The sequence below is a fragment of the Monodelphis domestica genome, chromosome 4 (assembly GCF_027887165.1).
Source record: "Monodelphis domestica isolate mMonDom1 chromosome 4, mMonDom1.pri, whole genome shotgun sequence".
Lineage (NCBI taxonomy): Eukaryota > Metazoa > Chordata > Mammalia > Didelphimorphia > Didelphidae > Monodelphis > Monodelphis domestica.
In genome coordinates, this window is record NC_077230.1 from 425,509,086 (window position 1) to 425,533,858 (window position 24,773).

At 39.3% G+C, this 24,773-nt stretch overlaps 1 protein-coding gene across 1 annotated transcript in view; it reads right to left on the reverse strand.

Annotated features, from left to right (window-relative positions):
* Positions 1-24,773, reverse strand: part of LOC103092368 (uncharacterized) — a 1,666,349-nt gene that overhangs the window by 1,214,946 nt on the left and 426,630 nt on the right. Inside the window, exons 42-45 of the mRNA XM_056825346.1 lie at positions 24,262-24,537; positions 23,637-23,888; positions 5,380-5,655; positions 4,748-4,999 (exon numbers count right to left, since the gene is read on the reverse strand). Of these exons, the coding sequence (XP_056681324.1) occupies positions 4,748-4,999; positions 5,380-5,655; positions 23,637-23,888; positions 24,262-24,537 (1,056 nt within the window). The remainder of the gene's footprint in view (positions 1-4,747; positions 5,000-5,379; positions 5,656-23,636; positions 23,889-24,261; positions 24,538-24,773) is intronic.

Sequence of the window (24,773 nt, forward strand, 5' to 3'; positions counted from 1 at the left end):
TTTCTTTTCCTCACCTCCCCTTCCACCAACCCTCCCCAAGTCAACGTGTGATTCCACTGGGTATCACATGTGCCCTTGTTCCAAACCCTATTCCTTGCTGTTGGTATTTGCATTAGGGTGCTCATTTAGCATTTCTCCTCAATCATATCCCCTCAAAAACTGTAGTAAAGTAGTTGCCTTTCCTCCATGTTTTTACTCCCATACTTTCTCTTCTGCTTAAGGATACCATTTTTTTTTCTCATAGATCCCTGCAGATTGTTCAGGGACATTGCATTACCATTAATGGAGAAATCCATTACATTCAATTGTGCCACAGGGTCTCAGTCTCTGTGTACAATGTTCTCCTGGTTCTGCTCCTATCACTCTGCATCACTTCCTGGAGGTCGTTCCAGTCTCCATGGAATTCCTCCACTTTATTATTCCTTTTAGCACAATAGTATTCCATCACCAACATATACCACAATTTGTTTAGCCATTCCCCAATTGAAGGGCATCCCCTCATTTTCCATTTTTTTTTTTGCCAGCACAAAGAGCACAGCTATGAATATTCTTGTACATGTCTTTTTCCTTATTTGGGGTACAAACCCAGCAGTGCTATAGCGGGATCAAAGGGCAGACAATTTTTTGTGCTCTTTGGACATAGTTCCAAATTACCTTCCAGAATGCTTGGATCAGTTCAAAGCCCCATCAGCAATGCATTAATGTCCCAAATTTTGCGACATCCCCTCCAGCATTCATTACTTTCCTTTGCTGTCATGTTGGCCAATCTGCTAGGTGTAAGGTGATACCTCAGAGTTGTTTTGATTTGCATCTCTCTGATTAGAAGAGATTTAGAACAATTTTTCACGTGCTTATGAATAGTTTTGATTTCTTTAACTTAAAATTGCCGATTCGTGTCCCTTGCCCATTTTTCAATTGGATAATGGCTTGACTTTTTCTACAATGGGTTTAGCTCTTTATAAATTTGAGTAATTAGACCTTTGTCAGACATTTATGTTATGAAGATTGTTTCCCATTTTGTTGCTTCTCTTCTAATTTTAGTTACATTGGTTTTGTTTATACAAAATCTTTTTAATTTGATGTAGTCAAAAGTATTTGTTTTACATTTTGTGACTATTTATAAGTCTTGCTTGGTTTTAAAATCTTTCCCTTTTCAAAGGTTTGACATGTATACCATTCTGTGTTCACCTAATTTACTAATAGTTTCCATCTTTATATTCAAGTCATTCACCAATTCTGAATTTATCTTGGTGTAGGGTGTGATTTTTTGATCCAAACCTAATCTTACCCACACTGTCTTCTAATTTCCCCAGCAGTTTTTATCAAATAGTGGATTTTTGTCCCAAAAACAGGGGTCTTTGGGTTTGTCATAGACTGTCTTGCTGAGGTCATTTACCCCAAGTCTATTCCACTGATACTCCTTTCTGTCTCTTAGCCAGTACCAAATTGTTTTGATGACCACTGCTTTGTAATATAGTTTGAGATCGGGGACGGCAAGGCCACTTTCCTATGTATTTTTTTTTTTCATTATTTCCCTGGATATCCTTGATCCTTTGTTCTTCCAAATGAACTTTGTTATGGTTTTCTCTAATTCGGTAAAAAAAAGTTTTTTGGAAGTTCCATGGGTATGACACTAAATAGATAGATAAGTTTGGATAGGATGATCATTTTTATTATGTTATCCCATCCAACCCATGAGGAATCAATGTTTTTCCAATTGTTTAGATCTAGTTTAAATGGTGTGGAGAGTGTTTCGTAGTTGTGTTCATATAGTTCTCGTGTTTGTCTCGGGAGATAGATTCCTAAGTATTTTATATTGTCTAGAGTGATTTTAAATGAAATTTCTCTTTCTAATTCTTGCTGTTGAGATGTGTTGAAAAGATATAGAAATGCTGATGACTTATGTGGGTTTATTTTGTATCCTGAAACTTTGGTAAAGTTGTTGATTATTTCCACTAGCTTTTTAGTTGATTCTCTAGGATACTTTAAATAGACCATCATATCATTTGCAAAGAGTTACAGCTTGGTATCCTCATTGCCAATTTTAATACCTTCAATTTCTTTTTCTTCTCTAATTGCTACTGCTAGTGTTTCTAGTACAATATTAAATAATAAAGGTGATAATGGGCATCCTTGTTTGACTCCTGATCTTATTGGAAAGACTTCGAGTTTATCCCCATTACAGATGACATTTGCTGAAGGTTTTAGATATATACAGTTTATTATTTTTATGAAAGGTCCCTCTATTCCTATACTTTCTGGTGTTTTTAATAGGAATGTGTGCTGAATTTTATCAAAGGCTATTTTTCTGCATCTTTTGAGATAATCATGTGATTTTGTTGGTTTGCTTGTTAATATGATCAATTATGGTGATGGTTTTCCTAATATTGAACCATCCTTGCATTCCTGGTATGAATTCTACCTGTAGTAGCTAACCCTTGTGATGACTTGCTGGAGTCTTTTTGCTAGTATCCTATTTAAGATTTTTGCATCTATATTCATTAGGGAGATTGGTCTATAATTTTTTTTCTCTGTTTTTAAACTGCTTGGCTTTGGGATCAGTACCATGTTTGTGGTGTAAAAAGAACTTGGTAGAACCCCTTCTTGGCTTATTCTGTAAAATACTTTGTATAACATTGGGATTAGTTGTTCTTTGAATGTTTGATAGAATTCATTTGTGAATCCATCTGGACCTGGATTTTTTCTTAGGGAGTTCTTCGATGGCTTTTTCAATTTCTTTTTCTGATATGGGGTTGTTTAGGTAATTTATTTCTTCTTCTTTTAGTCTAGGCAATTTATATTTTTCTTAGCATTCATCCATATCACCTAGATTGCCATATTGCTCTGAAATTAGTTTTCCTTGATTGTCCATGCGGCATCATACATGTATTTTAATCTTGAAACAATTATTAATATGTAAATATTGCAACTTATGTGCTCAGGTACCGGATTCATAGGCTTATTAGTCTTGATCATTGCATTTTATAGGTACTGTATTAATTCTGACTACTCTCCAAATCTACAGTCCAAAAATAAGAAGAATTCCCGGGTAAGCTGCCATAGGGTCCTAGTTCACACCTTGTCTGACCAGATTCCATACCAGGTCACATGTTTGAATAAACCCCTCCTATTTGATCTTGTGGTAGTCAGTTGAACCAATGTTAAGTCTTGTGCCTTGTAAAATGATCATTAGCTACCTCCATTCCCCATTCCTTGATCCTCCAATAAAAGATTGAGGACATATATAGTTCACCCTCTCTTTCTCTCTACCACCATCAGAGGAGCACACAGGCTGGATCCCAAGCTCTTGAAGCCAGGTCTCTGAGTCTCTCTTCCTTTGTTCTATTTCCTCTTTTTCTATATCCCCTTCACCCATTTTCTCTCAGTTTCTAACTCTCCTTCTCAGGTGTCCACCTAGGAATATATTAATTTGTGGCTACAGGCAGGCACAACTCATACCTGTCCCAAAGATTTTAGATTTCATTACTGGTAGAAGGTAGAAGGGGGACAGAAAATAGATTTTAGTTAATTGGAAAAAAAAATAAATTAAGAAAAAGCTCTTTTCAACCACAGGTGTCAAATACATAGCCTGCAACATTCCCAGGTGCTGCATGAACCAGGGGAAAAGGTAATTGGAAAATAGTTAACAAAAGAAAATGACACAGAGATAATTATATGATCATTTAAAATGTGTGCTTTCATCATCCTCATGTACAGATTGAGGCCAATAAAAAATCATTCCACCTCTGAAGTATATCCTGTTGGTGTCTGACTTCCCCAAGGTCACTTCCCCACTTCACAATTCTATCTCTCCCCCCTGCTCTCCATTCAGAACATCCCTAGAGGCAAGGACAGGAAGTTGAGATACCCCTAAGGTTTGTAACAATAAAACTACATGAAATAAAAGGAAACTAAGGCCAGAGATGATCTCTCTATGGTCCTGCTGTACATTAATGTGATTATGGGAATGGAGGGTCTGTCATCTGTATATAGGAAAGTCAGACCAGTGAATTAATTGGGTAGCAGGAATTCTACAGTGGATCCAGCTACTGAATGCTAAAGCTAATAGATCAGAACCAGGCTTCACAAGAGACATGCTTCCATGTGGCATTTAATGCCACAAAGAGGAAAATATATGTCCAATGGTGAATCTCTTTGTGTGAAAGGGGACAGAGTTTATATCTTCCTTTCCATCTCCAGAATTTCCCTACCAAGGGGAATCAAGGCCAGCCCCATTACATGACCATAGCTTATACTCAACCAAGACTAGAAATATTCTGTGGTTCCACAGCACCAAGGGAAAGGGATTGAAGGAAAGAGTATTGGGCAGTCATTGAACCTGCGGTCCTAGAATTTGGGAGATGAAGAAGATTGTATATCACTAGGACAGAAGAGAATAATACAATATCAATAACAAGGATGATGAAGACAACTCACATGCTTTTTATACCTACCATATAAAAAGGACCTTTACTCATAGAATGCTATTATATACAGAGAAAATGTAATTCATTTTTCCAGATAAAGAAACTGAGGCCTCAAAAGGAGGAGTCATTTACTACACAGAGAGTAGACAGAAAAGAAAGGATTCTATCCAAGTTTTATGATTCTGAGCTCATGGCTCTTTCTACCACAATGCACTGTGCCATGGGACCGGGGGGGGGAGAGTGTCACTCTTGTCTATTTCTGTCATGCCAGGGAAAGAGAGAGCCCCACACAAAGTTGGGGGCCCAATCCAGATACTCACCATAGATTATAATATTCTTGGTTGCAGTACGCATCAAACCAGTGAATGAGTTAGATGCAATACAGGTATAAGTGCCAGCATGATTCAGGGATCCAATAACAGAAAATGTGGCTGAGTTGCTGACAGGTTGTCCATTGTGTAACCAAGTGAATTGTGCTGCTGGGTTAGAATCAGCAACACAGCTCAAGGTAATATTTGCCCCAGTAGGGTACTCATCGGCTGAATGTACAATTGTGGCAATATCTGGTCCATCTGGAAGAAAGAAAAGGATTCCATATTGAGATTATGGCAGAAATAAGGGGGCATCTCCTAGTCTATAACCCATCACCAAGAACCACTGTGTCTCCCTGATCCTCCTTTGAGCTGGGAAATTCACAACTCATCTTCTACTTTTCCAGTGTGGATCTGAACTTGGAAGATCTTAGGGCTTTCTCCAGTTCAGCACCCTGGATGGCCACCCTCAACCAGAACACATGGCAAGGCCAATTTGGGCTCCCTAAAGATGAAGGGGGTTGGGAACCTCAGAGCCTACCTCTTTAGCTCTCAGAGAAGGGACTGAATTAGCCTGGGCCTCTGGGAACACACCACCAGGCTATAAGAAGGCACCATATAGGAAGAAGCAATATACTCACAGGTAACATTCAGTGTGAATGGATTACTCCTTTTCCTAAACAATGGGTTCTCTATTTCACACACATAGGGCCCTTTGTTTTCCGTTCTTCTGAGACTGCGGATAGTGAGTGTCCTGTTATCCTGCGACAGCTGTATCCTGTTACCACCTGGGGCAAGTCCATTTATGAACCACCGGTAAGCGTGAATTTGACCCGTAGCATTGCATGTCATTGAGAAGTCCTTGGTCTCCACTGCAGTATTGTTGGAGGTGATGATGGTAGGTTTGGACAGTGGTGCTGTGCAGGGAATAGACAGAAAATGACTATATTCGTACTTTTTCTTATCTTATAACCATATAAGTGGTTTGGAAGTGGCCTGTCTAAGACCTTGGCAAGGCTGGGGGCCAGAGACCAAAAACCTGTGATTTCAAAGGCAAAGACACCCCTTTCTATGGTGCAGATCTCATCTCCTCCAGTCCTTAAGAAACATTCTTCTTCAGTTCTGTGACTGACAAAGACATTCACATGGAGTCCAAGCCCCGGGTGCTCAGTCTTGATGGGCTGAGGCAAGCTGGTCTGGGGATGATAGACCACTTCATCCAGCACCTGGGCTTGGATTTGAGGCCTTTCTAACTTGGCAGAACCACCAAGAGTTTATGATTCCTTGGCCTGGACTTCCAGAAGCCAGGGTTCCTTACCTTGACAGCTTGATAAGGATATTGGGAGCCGGTGGTGTGGATAGACTAAAGTCAGGCCATGGGGAGATTGTGCTCAGAAAGGGAAACATTACTTTAACTCTGTCGAGGAAAGAAAAGGAAAGGCAGAGAGTGGGAATAGATCAGTTCTTATCAGGATACAAAAAGATGAGCCTCTGGCTGGGAGTCAGGTGAGACCTGTTTCAAGTCTGGATATATTGAACCCACAATAGCATCTCTAGAGCATAGGACATGATTTGCCCCCAGGATGTCCATACCCTTTACAGAAGATTCTAGAATTCCCTGCTTTGGGATCTTTACTTTCCTTTGGTGTTTCCTGCCCTACAGGATGAGAATGAGAATGTTGAAGGTGATCTTCAAGCTCAGATGAGGTTTTATGCTGGGAATCTAAGCTAATGGGGACTAAATTTCCCTGAGCCTTTATGGTCCAAGGAGAGACCTTTCCTGATCTCTAGTTGGAAGTTAAAATACCTCACTGAGAGAGGTATGTGTTGTAATAATTAAAGGAGTTTGGCATAAACTGTTACAGATAAAAGAGTGGTTGCCTTAAACTGTGACCTCAAAGATATGTTTTCAAATCAAAAATATAGTGGTCACCCGGGAAAAATTCCCACATATTAAATATAACCAAGTCAGCTGGTTTTTATGGAGATTTTAATTAATACAAATAAGGAATTAATGAAAGAGAGAGAATAAGAGGAAACAATGAGAATAGAGATAGGCCAGCTTAGGCCAGCCTAGGCTTTTAAGCCTTAAGAGAGAGATCAGTCAGTCTTTTATCACTCATGTAAAAAATAGACTCAGATACAGGACTACAATCCCCACGAGCCTTTCCTCCACTTCCCCAGAATGCCTTGTAATCTCACCTGGGCCGAGATCAAGAAGGGATTTAAGCTGATTCAAAAGCTTTTGAGGGGGGCTTGGGGCTTTTGGACTTCCGTTTTGCAGCAGGAGCGTCTCTTGCGTGATGTGAGGTTATTTTGTCTAGGCCTCTGGCCTAGGCACATGTTTCTTACTTGTATATTCTTTAATCTTTAATCCTTTAATAAACCTTTAAAAAATATAATACTTCTTGCAGAGAGAAACTAATTTCTACCTGCCTCAGTCTCCCCATCTCCCCTAAATTTTAATCTTTACACTCACCACAAGATTTGTCCCAAGCAAGACTCTAGTGTTCAGAGAGATACCAGTTCACCTTTGGCCAGCTCAATCTCCATCTAAGTTCAGCCACCAAGCCCTTCCCATTCATCTTTGGCCATATGAAACCTCTTCAGAGAGAGGTCCTCAGAGAGAGTTTTTCTCTCAGCTTCTGATTTCCTTTTAAAGAGAATTTTCTCCTATGTCACCTCCCCTAAGTTCTCACATCTACCAATCACAGTAGACATTTTCCAAAGGACAAACCATTCTTAATTCACACCTGAGTAGACTAAAACCTCATACCTCTTTTGTTAAGGCTTGTCCCTTACAAGTTGGCAAGTTGCCTGACCTTCATAGGTACTTAGCACCTTCCTAAAAATGGACTTAGCTTAAGGCTTTTGTTTCACTATAAGTATGAGTTAAGTACTTATTTATTGTTCAGTAAAGAGTTTACAACTTTATCTTCCTCTAAAATATGCGCAAGTATGGGTGGAGTAGAGTTCTCACATTCCTGACTAAGTCCCTTCATTGTTAAAATGGGGAATGGTCTTAACCAAGTGTTATGAAGTAGGGTCTGAGAATTTTTAAGATTCACAGTGTGCCAGAGCAATCCCTGGGGCACATCCAGGATCATCAACAGGCTTCCTTCCTGGGTCATCCATGGCCAGCTGTCTTAAAATTAATTTCCAATTTTACAGGTATAAGTGAGAAATATTTCAGCTTCCTTGACCTTTCTCCTTGTTATTTTGGTAGAGCTTGCACTCCATCCCTGGGTCAACACTGGGAAGTTTAAGGTGAGGAAGAATGAGCCTCCCATTTGTATCCAGTAAAGCCAAGTGAGACTGACCAGGACAGTGACAAATCTGAGGTCAGCTAGCCACCTTTTGTAGTGGGGGGAGAATATGAAGAAACAGTGAGCATGCTCCTGAGCATGAAGGTCATGGTAGGACTTTTTGGAAGGTGTTTTGGCAGCATCAATGTATCCAGTGACTGACATGACATAGTGACTAGTGGTAGCCTAAGAGGGAGAAAGACCTATGTTCAAATTCTGTCTCAAAATGTTACTGGCTGTGCGACTTACTAGCAAGTCCCTATCTGTGTCTCAGTCTCCTGATTTGTTAAATGGGTAAAATAATCTCTCCCTCTTAGTGTTGTTGGATGAAATGAGACCATATATAAAAGCTGCGTATAAATCCCAAGAAGAGCCCAAACAAAGGTTCAGAGGAAGGAAAGTCAGAGTGTGAGACTGGGTACCAAATGTAGACTCAGGCTGTCTGAGCACACAATGCATGGCCAGAAGTATCTGTAATGCCTGCTGCCATTTTGTGAAGGGCTAAGGTTTAATGCCAGAACAAGAACACTCAAGGATATTCTGTAGGCAATAGAGAGTCATAGAGAAGAGACATGAGCACACACATATTTTATTGAAGGGCCAATTAAGGGCACTAGAGATGCTTAGCCCAAAGAAGAAAAGACTTGAGGAGGAGGGGAGACATGTCTCCAAAGACTGGTCAAATTATAATGGGTTTGATGCCCCTGCCAGGGGATGCTCAGTGGTTACATTGATCAGGGAGGGACTATTTCCTAATGTGTCAGTATCTTTTCTCCTTACAGCAACATTCTGGTACCCTTTTATCTCTTGTCTATCACAAAACAACTCTTTTTTAAAACCCTTACCTCCTGCATTAGAATCAATACTCTGTATTGTTTCCAAGGCAGAAGGGCCAGGCAATGGGGGTTAAGTAACTAGCTCAAGGTCACACAGCTAAGAAGTGTCTGAGGCAAGATTTGAACCCAAGATTTCCTGATCCACAGCCAGGCTCTCAATTCGCTGAGTTACCCAGCTGCCCCTGCAGATCAGCTCTTCAGAGGAGGTAATGGCTTCTTTTTCAGAAGGGGCAGGGATTATGATTGGAATCCTGGTGACTAATTGAGAACTCTACTATATTTTGTTAGAAAGATAGGCGAGTAGGATTGTGTGGCCTCTGACTCTTATTTCTCCTAGTCTGCCTCCAGAAATGTGGGAGAAAAATGAAGATGATTCCTCAATTTCTTGACCTTCTCTAGGCCCCTGGTCTCCCTCCCTTCCCCAAGCTTGCCTTTCACACAATATTTACTGATATGGATCTCATTGTTCTTTTCAGGGTTATTCATTGTACCTCCTTTTTTCCCAACTTCTTTCTCAAGCAAAAAGTCTTTACTTTTCTGTTTTTAGAAGATGTGGTAGACCTAGATTGATGTAGCCCCAAAATTAAGGAAATAAGATTTAAGAAGACAGAGCCGAAAAGAATGGAGAGGCAGCAAAGGGATCAGGGATAGGGTAGTCTAGAGATAAAGAGAGATGGCGGAGAGTTTTCAGCAAGCTGTATCTCAAGGAAACTGGTCTATGGGTTTTCCTTGACTACACAGGCCAAACAGCAAACAGTTTTAATGGACTTGACTCCTTCTCATTTCTCTTCCAAAAATGATTTGGGATGCTTTGCAAAACTGATCTGAAGAGGATTCCTGGACTGACTCTGCAACAGTTATGAGACGCATAAACAGGCTCACATCCAACCCAATCCTTTCTTGGGTGAGGAAGGGCTCCAACATTTGCCCCTCTATAATCAGATGGAAATCAGGCTGGCTCAATCATCCCTGGCCTCAGATATTCCTCTCTTGCTATTGGTCTCCTTCTGTCCACTAGGTGGAACTACCAGTACAGGAAGGACTCATTAGTACAAAAAGTTTCAGAGTAGCAGTTGACACATAATGTGATCTAGGGCATCTTAAACTCTCTAGGGCTGTCTCTGGATACAACTGACTTCAGTTCCCTGGAAAGATCAGGAAATGTCCAATTAAACAGGGAATCTTGAAAATCAAAAGAGAGTTTAATAAAATCAAAAGAAAATAAAAACCAGAATTAAATAATACTAGGGTCTGGTTTTTAAAATAAAAATACAATTAAATAGATGAAGCATTGGTTAATTTGATTAAAGATAGAAGAAAACATTATAACCAATAGCAAAAATGAAAAGGATGAATGAGTTAGCAATGAAGTTGAAATTAAGGAAATTTTGAGCACTTATTTTGAGCAATCATGTGCCAGCAAAATTGAAATGTAAGTAAAATAGATGAATACTTACAAAAAAGATTAATTGCTCAGATTAACAGAATTATAAATAGAATATTTAAACAACTCAATCTTAGAAAAAGACATTGAAGAAACCACAAATGAGTTCTCTATGAAAAAGTCCCCAAGATCAGATTGATATACCAGTGAATTACCACACTGAAGGAACAATGAATCTCAATGCTATTTAAACAATCTTAAAAATCTAGGCAATGAGGGCTATGGGGTGATCAGTAGATAGCAGGGCCTAGATTCAGGAGGACCAGGGTTCACATCTGGCCTCAGATACTTTGGATGTGTGACCACGGGCATGTCATTATCCCCCTTTTTCTAGCCTTTACTTCTCAACTTACTTTGAACCAATACTCAGAATTGATTCCAAGATGGAAGGGAAGAATTTTCAAAAATAGGTAAAGAAAGAATCCCACCAAATTCCTTTTGTGATCCAAATATATTTTTGATACCAAAGCCAGTGAAAGCAAAAACAGAAAAAGAATTGGAATACTTAAATAATCCTGTATTAGAAATAGAAATTGAACAAGGCATCACAAATGTCCCTAAGAAAAAATCCACAGGGCCTGATGGTTCTATAAGTGTGTTATATCAAACATACAACGAACAACTAATCCCAATATTATACAAAATATTTGATGTAATAAACAAACAGGGAGTTGTAACAAATTCCATTTATGACACAATTATGGTACTGATTCCAAAGCCAGGCACATCAAAAACAGAGAAAGAAAACTATAGACTAATCTCCTTCATGGACATAGATGCAAAGGTCTTAAATAGAATACTAGCAAAAAGACTCCAGCAACTGATCCTGAGGGTTATTCATTATGATCAGTTGGGATTCATACCAGATTAATATTAGGAAAATCATCCACATAATTGACCATATCAACAAGCAAACCAACAAAAATCACATGATTATCACAACAGATGCAGAAAAAGCCTTTGACTAAATACAACACTCATTCCAACTGAAAGCACTAGAAAGTATAGGAATAGAAGGGCCTTTCCTAAAAATAATAAACAGTATATATCTAAAACCATTAGCCAACATCATCTGCAATGGAGATACACTAGATGTATTCCCAATAAGAGCACAAGTGAAATAAGGATGCCCATTATCACCTCTACTATTTAACATTGTACTAGAAACACTAGCAGTAGCAATTAGAGAAGAAAAAGACATTGAAGGCATTAAAATAGGCAATGAGGAGATCAAGCTATCTCTCTTTGCAGATGATATGATGGTCTACTTAAAGTATCATAGAGAATCAATTAAAAGGCTAGTGGGAATAATCAACCATTTTACCCAAGTTACATGATACAAAATAAACCCACATATGTTATCAGCATTTCTATATATTTCCAATACATCTCAACAGCAAGAATAAGAAAGAGAAATTCCATTTAAAATCACCCTACACAATATAAAATATGTAGGAATCTATCTGCCAAAGCAAACACAAGAACTATATGAACACAACTACAAAACAATTTCCACAAAATTAAAACTAGATCTAAATAATTGGAAGAACATTAACTGCTCATGAGTAGGATGAGTTAACATAATAAAAATGACAATCCTACCCAAACTTATTTAGTGCCATACCCATGGAACTACCAAGAAAGTTGCTTATTGAAGTAGAAAAAACATCACAAAGTTCATTTGGAAGAACCAAAGATCACGGATATCCAGGGAAATAATGAAAAAAAAAATGTGGAGGAAGATGTCCTAGAAGTAGCAGATCTCAAACAATACTATAAATCAGGGGTCATCAAAGCAAAATGGTACTGGCTAAGAGACAGAAAGGAGAATCAGTGGAATAGACTTGGGGTAAGGGACCTCAGCAAGACTGTCTATGATAAACCCAAAGATCCCAGCTTTGAGGACCAAAATCCATTTTTGGACAAAAATGGCTGGGAAAATTGGAAGACAATGTGGGAGTGATTGGGTGTGGATCAACATCTCAAACCATAAACCAAGAAAATTCAGAATGGGTGAATGACATGAATGTTAAAAGAAGGAAAATATAAGTAAATTAGGTGAACACAAAATAGTATGTATATATCAGATCTTTGGGAAAGCAAAGATTTTAAGACAAAGCAAGAGTTAGAAAGAATCACAAATGGAAAGTAAATAATTTTTATTATATTATACTAAAAAGGTTTTGTGCCAACAAAACCAATGTAACCAAAATTAGAATGGAAGCAACAAATTGGGGGAATAAATCTTCATAACAAAATCCTCTGACAAAGATCTAATTACACAAATTTATAAAGAGCTAAATAAGTTGTACAAAAAAACCATGCCATTCTCCAATTGATCAATGGGCAAGGGACATGAATAGGCAATTTTCATATAAGAAATGAAAACTATTAATAAACACAGGAAAAAAGTGTTCTAAATCTCTTATAATCAGAGAGATGCAAATCAAAACAACTCTGAGGTATCACCTCAAACCTAGCAGATTGGCTAACATGCCAGCAAAGAAAAGTAATGAATGTTGCAGGGGATGTGGCAAAATTGGAACATTAATGCCCTGCTGGTGGTGTTGTGAATTGATCCAACTGTTCTGGAGGTCAATTTGGAAATATGCAGAAAGGACACTAAAAAACAGTCAGCCCTTTGATCCAGCCATAACACTGCTGGGTTTATACCCCAAAGAGATAATATGGAAAAAAAATTTGTACAAGAATATTCATAGCTGCACTCTTTGTGGTGGCAAAAAATTTGAAAATGAGGGGATGCCCTTCAATTGGGGAAAGGCTGAAAAAATTGTGGTATATGTTGATGATGGAATACTATTGTGATCAAAGGAATAATACACTGGAGGAATTCAATGGGAACTGGAATGACCTCCAGGAATTGATGCAGAGTGAAAGGAGCAGAAGCAGGAGAACATTTTACACAGAGACTGATACACTGTGGTACAATCAAATGTAATAGACTTCTCCATTAGTTCCAAATGCAGTGATCCTGATCAACTCGGAGGGATCTATGAGGAAGAAATCTATCCATATTCGAAGGAAAAACTGTGGGAGCAGAAACACAGAAGAAAAAGAATTGTTTCATTACATTGATGGAAGGGGATATGATTGGGCATGTAGACTCTAAATGATCACCCTAGTGCAAACATCAACAATATGGGAATAGGTTCTGATTAAGAACACATATAAAACACAGTGAAATTGCATTTCAGCTACAGGAAGGGGTGGAGGAAGTAGAAAGAGGGAAAGGATATGATTCTTGTAACCAAGAAATAATGTTCTAAATTGACTATATAAAATTTAAAATATAACTCCATGAAATATTTCAGTAGCTATAAGAATTAAATCCTAAATATTTACATTCGCCACACTCAAGTTATGTTTTACTCCAGAACTGGCTACAAATCATGTTTGTAAATATTATGTAGAAAAATATAAAAACATGTTTGAATGGAAATAATTTCCATATGGTGCTATTTCTTTAAGTTAAATGAAGCAACTTTTTTTAAAAGATAAAAAAAAATAGACAAGAGGAGAGTTAATCCTATCTTTCACAAGAGCCTGATGACTTAGCTATCCTGATCAATACATTGATCTAAGACATTTTCAAAGGATTAATGATGGAGAAATATACTCTCTACCTCCAAAGAAAGATCTAATGGTGTCTAAATGTTGTATAAACAATACTTCTTTCAATTTCTTTTTTCTTGGCTTTTGTGTTGTTGTTACAAAGTGGATAATATGTACATATGTTTTACATAATTTCATATGTACAAAGGACATCACATTTTTTGTCTTCACAATGGGTCAGGACCAGGTAGGAGGGTGGAAATGCAAAATTTTAAAAAACTGTTATAAGTAAAAATATAAAGAATTTGGAGTTTGGAAGGAAGTTTGAGATTTCCATTCCATTGAGGTCCTGGGATAAATTGGCAAATAGAATCATCTACCTACAATCTTGCAAAAGGTTTAAGATACAGGGTCCTAATTTTTTGTAGTTGCCTTTATTGAATAGTTGGAGGCATTGCCCAGAAGAACAAAAAAGGCAGAAAGTAATAGAAGCCCTTCTTAATGAGGTAATTCCTAAGATTGGATATCCCAGATCACATAATCAAAATGATAATGGTCCTGGCATCACATCACAGATTTTTCTCATGATTGCTAATGCTTTGTGCTTAACCAACAACCTTCATTACACCTGGCATCCTCAGTACACAATCAACCCTGTTTGCTTCAGTTTTCTCATCAGTAAAATAAGCTGAAGAAGGGAATAACAAAACACTTCCTAACTTTTGGTAAGAAACACCAAATAGGGTCATGAAGACACAGACATGTCCGAAATAACTGAACAACAATTTTTCCTTTTCTGAAAGGGAAATTTTGTGATTCTGAACAATACTGGCTGTCTCAGTCATTTTCTTCCTTTGGTTCCTCTAGTTTGGGACATACTCCTGGAAGGGGGGCAGGGACTGAGTCATTTTCCTGTATCTCAAGTCCATAGCCTAGGGACTTTTTGCTGAGAAAGTGGGTGAAAAATATTTTGGGATAGAGGTGAATGGCCAGTTGTGGCCCAGGTCAGTTAGATGAATGAATGAATGAATGAATGAATGCATGCATGCATGCATGCATGCATGTACCAGTGGACTGATAAGAATAGGATTAGTAATGTGGGAGATGGGGAAGGAGGGAGGAGGGCTTGGCATTCATCCAGTACTACATATCAGCCTTATCATTCAAATGAAGATAATGCTTGTGCTTTGGAACTGTATTTTAATTTAAAATCCAAGATTTTGATTTTTGTTCTAGAAAAGATCTTCAATAAGAAGCTTGCTAACTCCTAAATCCAGGGAATGAACTGTTGCAGAAAGATGCAAAAACATACATTATTACATCAAGAAGATCAAGAATGAACTTTGGATATGGTTGATTGAACTAAAATTTAATTGAACATTTATTGTAAATGTACACATTTATGACAAAAGGGACTGCCCCTAATTTGGCTTTCTGTCATTGTGCCTAGCAAAACATTGGTTTTGCTTTCTTTCTTTCTATTTCCTCCCTTACTACTCTAATTTCCTCTCAGAAAATTGAATATTGTATATATCTATAGTTAGAAGTGCATTTAGGACTACAAGATGATTATGTTAAATGATCAATGGGGAGACTAGTCACCCAGTGATCATCAGGGGGGATTGTGAATCTTAAAAATTCTCAGACCCTACTTCAGAACACTTGGTTAAGACCATTCCCCATTTTAAACAATGAAGGGACTTAGATCAGGAAGTGGGAACTCTACTTCACCCATACTTAAGCATGCCTTAGGGGAAGATAAAGTTGTAAACTCCTTGCTGAACAATGAAAAGTACTTAACCCATACTTATAGTAAGGCAAAAACCCTTAAGCTGTGCCTATTTTTAGATCTAATTCAAAAAGGTGCTAAATACCTATAAAGGTCAGACAACTTGTAAACTTGCAAGGAGCAAAGAGGTGAGAACTTACTCAGGTGTGAATTACTCAAAGTTTAGTCTACTCAGGTGTGAATTAAGAATGGTCTGTCCTTTTTAAATCGTCTACTGTGATTAGTAGTTGTAAGAACATAGGGGAGGTGACATAGAAGAAAATTCACTTTTAAAAGGAGCTCAGAAAGGGCTCTGGGGAAATTCAGCTGGAAGGAATCAGCTGGAGAGATTGAACTGGGAAAGGCTGAATGGTGGCTGAACTTGATTGAGCTAGCTGAAGCTGAACTGTTGTCTCTCTGAACACTAAAATCTTGCTTTGGACAGATCTTGTGGTGAGTTGATAAAAGACTGACTGATCTCTCTTAAGGTTAGCCTAAGCTGGCCTAGCCTTTTTCTCATTATTTCCTTTCTCTCTCTCTCTCTCTCTCCCTTTCTTTAATTCCTCATTTGTATTAATTAAAATCTCTATAAAACCCAGCTGACTTGGGTATATTTCATATATGGGAATATTTCCCTGGCCACCACTTTATATTTGATTTAAATCAAGACACTGTACTGAAACCATATTTTCTGCGGTCACAATTTAAGCCAACCACTCTTTTAACTGCCACAGTTTATACCAGACCACTCTTTTTAACTGTTACAGAACACAATGAGATGCTATATTGCTTAGTAGACTTTAAAATGCTGGGCATCTGGAAACTCTTGTAATTAGTATCATTTCATTTCTCTGTGCATAGAAGATTACTCAGTTTAGGTCAATTCCCTGGGGGTAAGGGATAAAGCTGATCTCAATAGGTGAGCCATTGAAGTGGGAATGACCAGGAGAACCAGAGGGGAAGCAGTTAGAAACCAACAGGGGAAGAGCCAAGATGGCAGCATAGCAGGAGCTTCTCTGAATCTCCTTCTAACCAATCATTACAAAGCATCTCAAGGGGGCAGCTGGGTAGGTCAGTGAATTGAGAGCCATGCCTAGAGACGGGAGGTCCTAGGTTCAAATCTGGCCTCAGACACTTCCCAGCTGTGTGACCCTGGGCAAGTCACTTGACCCCCATTGCCTAGCCCTTACCACTCTTCTGCCTTGGAGCCAATACACAGTATTGACTCCAAGACGGAAGGTAAGGGTTAAAAAAAACAAAAAACAAAGCATCTCAAAAGGACAAAAATCAGAACCAGAGAAATAAAGGCACTCTCCCACTGGTCACAGTGTGAAAGGTAGGCAGTGAGTGAGGATTCCTATGCCATAAAGAAAAGAAACTGCTCAAATCAAAGCACTAGTTGACCACACTTTCCCCCACATCAAATACTGAACCACAGTTAATGCCAGGGCCAGGAGAATTTCCAAAGTCTCAGGGGAAGACTGAGAGCACCACAGAATACCCCTGAGGGCTGTGGCTGGCCTTGGCAGTGAGACTCAAAGCTAAATAACACAGTCCTTGCAGCAGGGGAAGCAAAGGGGCAGCCAAAAGGGTAGCCAAAGCAGAGTGGAGGATGATGAACTTAGTGCAAAACCCATGTTGCAGTTGAAAATACAAGAAGCAACAGCTGAGGAAGATAGCCTTAGGAAAAAATGCTTTGAAGCAGGAACTACACATAAAAAAAAAACAACAGAGATCTACCTGCCCTCATTCAATCCTCAGAAAGGGAACGAAAGATACTCACAAGGCAAAGCCCTTGAGACAGAAGCTAAGAAACCAATGACCACCAACATGCAAGAATACCAATCCTAAAGGGCCAAAAGGAGTTTACAAAAAAAAACATCTTGACCCTGGAAAATTTTTATGGAGAAAAAGAGCAAATGTAGAATATCTGTCTTGTAAAGTGGGTAGAGGAAGTGCACATCATCCTCTTCCTCATTTCTTGCTCTGGGGCCCAGGGGTCTCACATTAAAAAAAATCCCTTAAATTCTGTTTTAGAATATATATTAAATATTGTTTCTAAAGCAGAATAGCATAAGGGCTTGGGATTTGGGGGTAAGTGGAATGCCCAGGGTAACAGAGATAGAAAGTGACTAAGGACAGATTTGAAGCTAGGTCCTTCTGACTCCAGGCCTCTCCCCTCTATTCACTGAGCCCTTTCATCTTGTTGTGAGAAAAAGAGAAACCATTAAAAGGAGAAAGCTGTGGGAGAGACCTGAGAACTGGAGAATTACCACCATTCTCGGAAGGAAATGCTTCCTCAGTGTTCCAATTCCTGCATGATCCAGCAACTTTAGCACTAGATGACTGGCATGGAGAGGTGCCTTATTAGTCTATTTCAGACTTCTCCTAATTCATAAACTCTTCATGTGTTTCTGATTTCTCTTTATTGAGATTCCTTAGTAGCAGGAAAACTCACCAAAGGAAGACACCCACATCTCACATACAGTGCCAAAAACAAGGTGGTGAAGTATGGGTGAGAATATGACTCCTGGGAAACAAGTCCTCTTCTGCAAGTCTGACTTGGCCAGATTGGGCTGGATGGCACTTGCCACTCTGTGGCTCAGAATAGGGCAAGGCTTTCTCTCTAGGACTGGGAGGGAAGAATCCCAGGTGCCTTTCATAAGTTAGGTAAAGGAGGAACCTGGCCCTTGGAAGTCCATGCCACCAAATTTGGAAAAGATACAGAAATGGAGATTGGAGAAGTCTTTCAGAACAAAGGGGCCACTAGGAGAACCCACTGGTGGCTAACTCTGTTGGTTCTTAAATTTATTTGCAGGGATTGGATACTAACGATTTGTACTTTGTAAGGACATGGTAGTTGTCCCTGAATAAGTATCAGATATGATTTGACTAAGGTCTCAATCAGAGCAATTGAGTTACTTGAGAAAGAAGGGATACTTAGAGAAGAGTTGTCTTTGGAGCTTCTTAAAATATAAGATTACTTCCCAGGCACCAGGGTTTCTTTCCCCCTCCCTCATCAAGCCTCATCACTGACATGCAACTACCTCAAAGTTAGTCCTTCAGCCATATACACTATTATTCTCCTACTCAGCTAGCCTATGGAGTGTTGGATCTTTCTCAGGAGTCTTTTTCCTACACTAGGTTATGTAATATTTTAATTTGAGAAATTGTTTGGAGCTGTAGTAGTAGTAGTAGTAGTAGTAGTAGTAGTAGTAGTAGTAGTAGTAGTAGTAGTAGTTGTTGTTGTTGTTGTTGTAGTTGTAGTAATAGTAGTAGTATTGGTAAAGAGAGGGGAAAATGGAAGAATGGTCAATAGATATTAGTGTTAAAAGGAATTTCCCTCCAGATTATGTGTTTTTGTTTGATATCATCAATCACTGACCTGTAGGTCATTTATCATTGAGATTGACTGGTATTGAGAAACCCTCAGAGAAAGGAAGTTGAAACCAAGGAGAAGGGAAACTGATCCGACAGAAACTGCCCCCTTGTTAATCCAAGGAATTGCTCCTGCTCTTCTCTCTCTCTCTCTCTCTCTCTCTCTCTCTCTCTCTCTCTCTCTCTCTCTCTCTCTCTCTCTCTCTTTCTCTCTCTCTCTCTCTCTCTCTCACTCTTTCCAGTTTGACATGTACTATCATTTTGTTCAGTCTCTTTACATTTAACTCTTCCTAAACTATTCTTAAGTAAGTTATTATAGTTTATTTAGATTGGCTAAAATACACCAAGATGTTGACCAGAACCAGTAATCAAGACTGATCAAAGCTACAACCGCACTGCAGAAAACTTTGGATTGGTGAGAAATGGTTAAGTATTGGGGGAGGGAAGCTAGCTGAACTTTTGCTTTTTTCCCCAAATAGAGCCAGGTTTGGGGATTAAGCTCTAATTAATGATTAAATTACAGCTAGGAAATATTGTGGATGGAGTCTGGAGTCAAAAAACTCATCTTTCTGAGTTCAAATCTGGTCTCAGACACTCAATAGATGTGTGACCCTGGGAAAGTCACTTCACCATCTTTGCCTCAGTTTTCTCATCTGTAAAATGAGCTAGACAAGGAGTGCAAACCCCTCCAGCATCTCTGCTAAGAAATGGAGTCAGGAAGAGTTGTACATGACTCTATAATTACTTGTTAACAATTTCTCCTCACACATAAGGGTTTTGCTTTCCATCATCATTTGCCTCTATGATTCTAGTTCAGCCCTCTGTGGCCACACAGAACACTTCTAAATCCTCTTCCACGTAAGAGTCCAGATTATTGCTATCAGGCCTCTCCCCAAAGCTTTCTATTCCTTTTTCTAATATGTAGTTCCTCAGTTGATCTTCAGAGACTCCCAAAACCTCAGCAATCTGGCTGAACACTCCCCAGTTCACTGTTGCCCCTTGTAAAATGTGTCATCTAGAACCAAATACAATAGTAAAAGTGCCATCTGATAGTACAGAAGGGCAGCTATCTCCTTATTCTTGGAAATGGACATGCTTCTCTTAAGACGGCATTAGTGGTTGGGGTAGTTGTGTAGCTCAGTGGATTGAGAGCCAGGCCTAGAGATCAGAGGTTCTGGGATCAAATCTGACCTCAAATAATTCCTAGCTATATGACCCTGGGCCACTCACTTAACTTCCATTGCATAGTATTGATCCTACGTCTGATAGGTAAGGGTTAAAATAAAGTTTGCATTATGTTTTTTCAACTACTCTATTACCTTTCCTACAGATAATAACTTTGTGGTTCTCTCAATCATCCCCAAGATCTCTTTATGAAATCTAACTTGGCATTAATGATCTGTATCCAATTTCCCCTTTTTTTAAATCAACCATGCCCCATTAATTTAACTTTTTTCTATGACATGTATACTAGTAACTGCCCCATCGAGGTCGATTTTTTTTTGTGATTTTGACATTTTGTATTCCAGGATAGGACCTGATATCAATTCCCAATAATATTCATATTATCACATTCCACCTACTGTACCAGCTTCCTGAACTACTTCTACATCCTATCTGTTTTTACCATCCCTATCATGCCAATTTTTTCTTTCTCTATATTTTCCTTCCAGGTCCAAAATTATGCTTTCTGCTTGTCTACAGAATTACTAGAACATTAATGGTCACCATTTACTAAGGTCTTTAAAGATATTATTTCATTTGAGCCAAGTCACTCATAGGAACATTGAACGGAATGAGTTCAAGAACAGAAACTTCAGAAGATTTGTCTGAACTGATGCAGAATGAAGTGAGTAGAACAAGAAGGTAATTTATACAATAACGATAGTGTTGTGAAGTCAAAGAACTTTGAAAAACTTGGGACCTCTGATCAATGCAGTGGCTGACAAGGACTGCAGAAGACCCATGATAATAAGTTACTCACTTCCTACAAAAAGCTACAGACTTGCTATGAAATCAGCTGCCTCAATTCAGAAATAGGATGGACTCAGGCTGTAAGTTGCACCAGATATTTATTGAGATTGAGAATTACTTTACCTTGATATGTCCACATGAGTATTTTAATCTTGAAAGAATTACTAATATATTAATATTGCAACCTATGTGCTCAGGTATCATATTCATAGATATATTAGTTCTTGATCATTGTATTTAATAGGTACTCTATTAATTTTTACTACTCTTCAAATCTACATCCCAAAGGTCAGAAGAATTCCTGGGTAGGCTGCCACATTGTCCTAGTTCCCACCTTGCCAGACCAGATTCCATACAAGGTCATATGCTGAGTTAATCTACTCCTCTTTGATCTTGTAGTTGTCAGGTGAGCCGATATTAAGTCTTATGCCATGTCACATGAACATTAGCTACCTCCCATTCCCCATTGCTTGATCCTCCAGTAAAAGATTGAGGAAATATGTAGTTCACTCTCTCTCTCTCTCTCTCTCTCTCCCATCATCAGAGGAACACACAGACTGGATCCCAAGCTCTTTAATTCCTGGCTCTGAGTCTTTCTTCCTTTATTATATTCCCTCTTTCTCTATATCCCCTTTACCCATTTTTCCTCAGTTTCTAACTCTCCTTTTCAGGTGTCCAACTAAGAATATATTAATTTGTGGCTATAGGCAGACACAACCCATACATGTCCCAAACATATTCTTTTTCATTAGTGGTAGAAGGTAGAAGGGGAACAGAAAATAGATTGTGATTAATTGGAAAAAGTAAATTAAGAAAAAGTTCCTTTCAAACACAGGTGTCAAATACATAGACTGCAACATTGCCAGGTGCTGCCTGAACCAGGTCAAAAGGTAATTGGGAAGTAGTTGTAGCAGTCCACCCCTAGCTATGGGCAAGGGGAACAGTCGGTATGTACAGATTGCCTTAGAAGAGAGCATGCTCAGTCTTGAGCATGCTAAGTATTGCACATGGCTGGGAAAGCCTCTGACCCTTGACCCCAGCTTCCCCCAGGTTAAGCGGGAACACAGGTTTCTTTGTGCTCACCTGGTTAAGAGAAACCACACCTATACCTTGTCATTAACCAATGATCATCATCCCTGTGTACTGTATATATTTGCATATCAAAGATTATATATAGCCCAGCAAACTCTGCCTCTCTCTCTCTCTTTCAGGCTAGCTGGTGGCTGTCCTGGCAGGACTTGGCCTCTGGCCAAGCTCCATCTTTAAATCTTCTCTATCTCTCTTTCATCTCTCTGACCTGTGTGGGATTAAATGTGGATCTCTGGACTGGTAAAAGCCTTTGGAAGGGTCCTTTGATCAGAGCTTAGCTGTGGCTCATGGAAAATTAATAAAGACTCATTCCTGCCACCTCATATCTCTAATTTGACTCTGTCATCCCCCTTGTGGTATCTAAAACTTCTATCCTATCTCTATCTTCCTACCTTAAAGCTTCTCTCCCCTCTGAGGAAGCTTTAATAGTTAACCAAAAAAAAAAAGATACACAGATAATTATATGCTAAATTAAAATGTGTGCTTTAAGCATCCTTATGTACAGATTTAGCCCAATAAAAAGTCATCCCTCCTGTAAAGTATATGCTGTTGGTATCTGACTTTCCAGAGCTCATTTCCACACATCAAAATTCTATTTCTCCCCCTGCTCTCCATTCAGAATATACCCAGAGTCAGGGACAGGAAGCTGGGATACCCCTAAGAATTATAACAATAAAGCTGCATGAAATAAAAGGAAACTAAGGCCAGAGATGTTCTCTCTATGGTCCTGCTGCCATTAGTGTGATTATGGGAATGGAGGGTCTGTCATCTGTACATAGGAAAGTCAGACCAGTGAATTAATTGGGCAGCAGGAATTCTACAGTGGAAACAGTTACTGGAGGCTAAAGTCAATAGATCAGAATCAGGTTAAATAACTGACATGCTTCCATGTGGCATTTTACGCTACAAAAAGGAAAAATATAGAAGCAATGGTGAATCCCTATGTGTGAAAGCAGACAAAGTTTACATTCTCCTTTCCATCTCCAGAATTTCCCTGCCAAAGAGGACCAAGACCAGCCCCATTGCATGACCAGAGCTTATACTCCAACCAAGACTAGAAATATTCTGTGGTTTCACAGCACCAAGGGAAAGGGACTGAAGGAAAGAGTATGGGGCAGTCATTGAAACTGCAGTCCTAGAAGGTGGGACACAAAGAAGGTTGTATGTCACTGGGACAGAAGAGAATAATACAATATCAATAACAAAGATGATGACGACAACTAACGTTTTTATTTTGTGTCTACCATGTAAAAAGGACTTTCTCCACCTAAAATCCTATTATACACAGAACAAATATTATTCATTTTTCCAGATGAAGAAACTGAGGCTATGAAAGGAGGAATCATTTACTGCACAGATAGTAGACAGAAAAGAAAGGATTCAATCTACGTTTCATGATTCTGAGCTCAGGGCTCTTTCTACCACAATGCACTGTGTCATGGGACCAGGCAGAATATCTTATGTCTATTTCTCTCATACCAGGGAAAGAGAAAGCCCAACACAAAGTTGGTGGCCCAATCCAGATACTCACCATAGATTATAATATTCTTGGTTGCGGTGCGCGTCATGCCAGTGAATGAGTTAGATGCAATACAGGTATAGGTTCCAGCATGATTCAGGGATGAAATAACAGAAAATATGGCTGAGTTGCTGACAGATTGTCCATTCTGTAACCAAGTGAATTGTGCTGGTGGGTTAGAATCAGCTACACAGCTCAAGGTAATATTTACCCCAGTAGGGTACACACCAGCTGAACGGACAATCGTGGCGATATCTGGGCCATCTGGAGGAAAGAGAAGGATTCCATATTGAGATTAAGGTAGAAAGAAGGGCATCTCCTAGTCTGTAACCCATCACCAGGGACCACTGTGTCTCCCTGATCGTCCCTTGAGCTGGGAAATTCACAGTTGGTACTCTAAGAGTTTGGATCTGAACTTGGAAGATCTTAGGGCTTTCTCCAGTTCAGCACCCTGGATGCCCACCCTCAACCAAAAAAGCATGACAAGGCCAATCTGGGCTCCCTAAAGATGAAGGGGGTTGGGAACCTCAGAGCCTACCTCTTTAGCTCTCTGAGAAGGGACTGAATTAGCCTGGCCTCTGGGAACACACCACCAGACTATAAGCAGGCACCATATAGGAAGAAGCAATATACTCACAGGTAACATTCAGTGGGAATGGATCACTCCTATTCCGAAACAATGGGTTCTCGATTTCACACACATAGGGCCCTTTGTTATCGAATCTTGTGAGACTGCTGAGAGTGAGTGTCCTCCTATCTGGCGACAGCTGTATCCTGCGACCATCTGGGGCAACTCCGTTTATGAACCACTGGTAAGCGTGAATTTGACCTGTAGCATTGCAAGTCATTGAGAAGTCCTTGGTCTCCACTGCAGTATTGTTGGAGGTAACAATGGTAGGTTTGGACAGTGGCGCTGTGCAGAGAATAGACAGAAAATGACGGTGTTGGTTCTTTTTCATACCTTATAACCAAATAAGTGGTTAGGAAGTGGCCTGTTTAAGACCTTGGCAAGGCAGGAGGCCAGAGACCAAGAACCTGTGATTTCAATGGCAAGGACACCCCTTTCTCTGGTGCAGATCACAACTCCTCCAGGCCTTAGGAAAAGTTCAGCTTCAGTTCCTGTGGCTGACAAAGACATTCACATGGAGC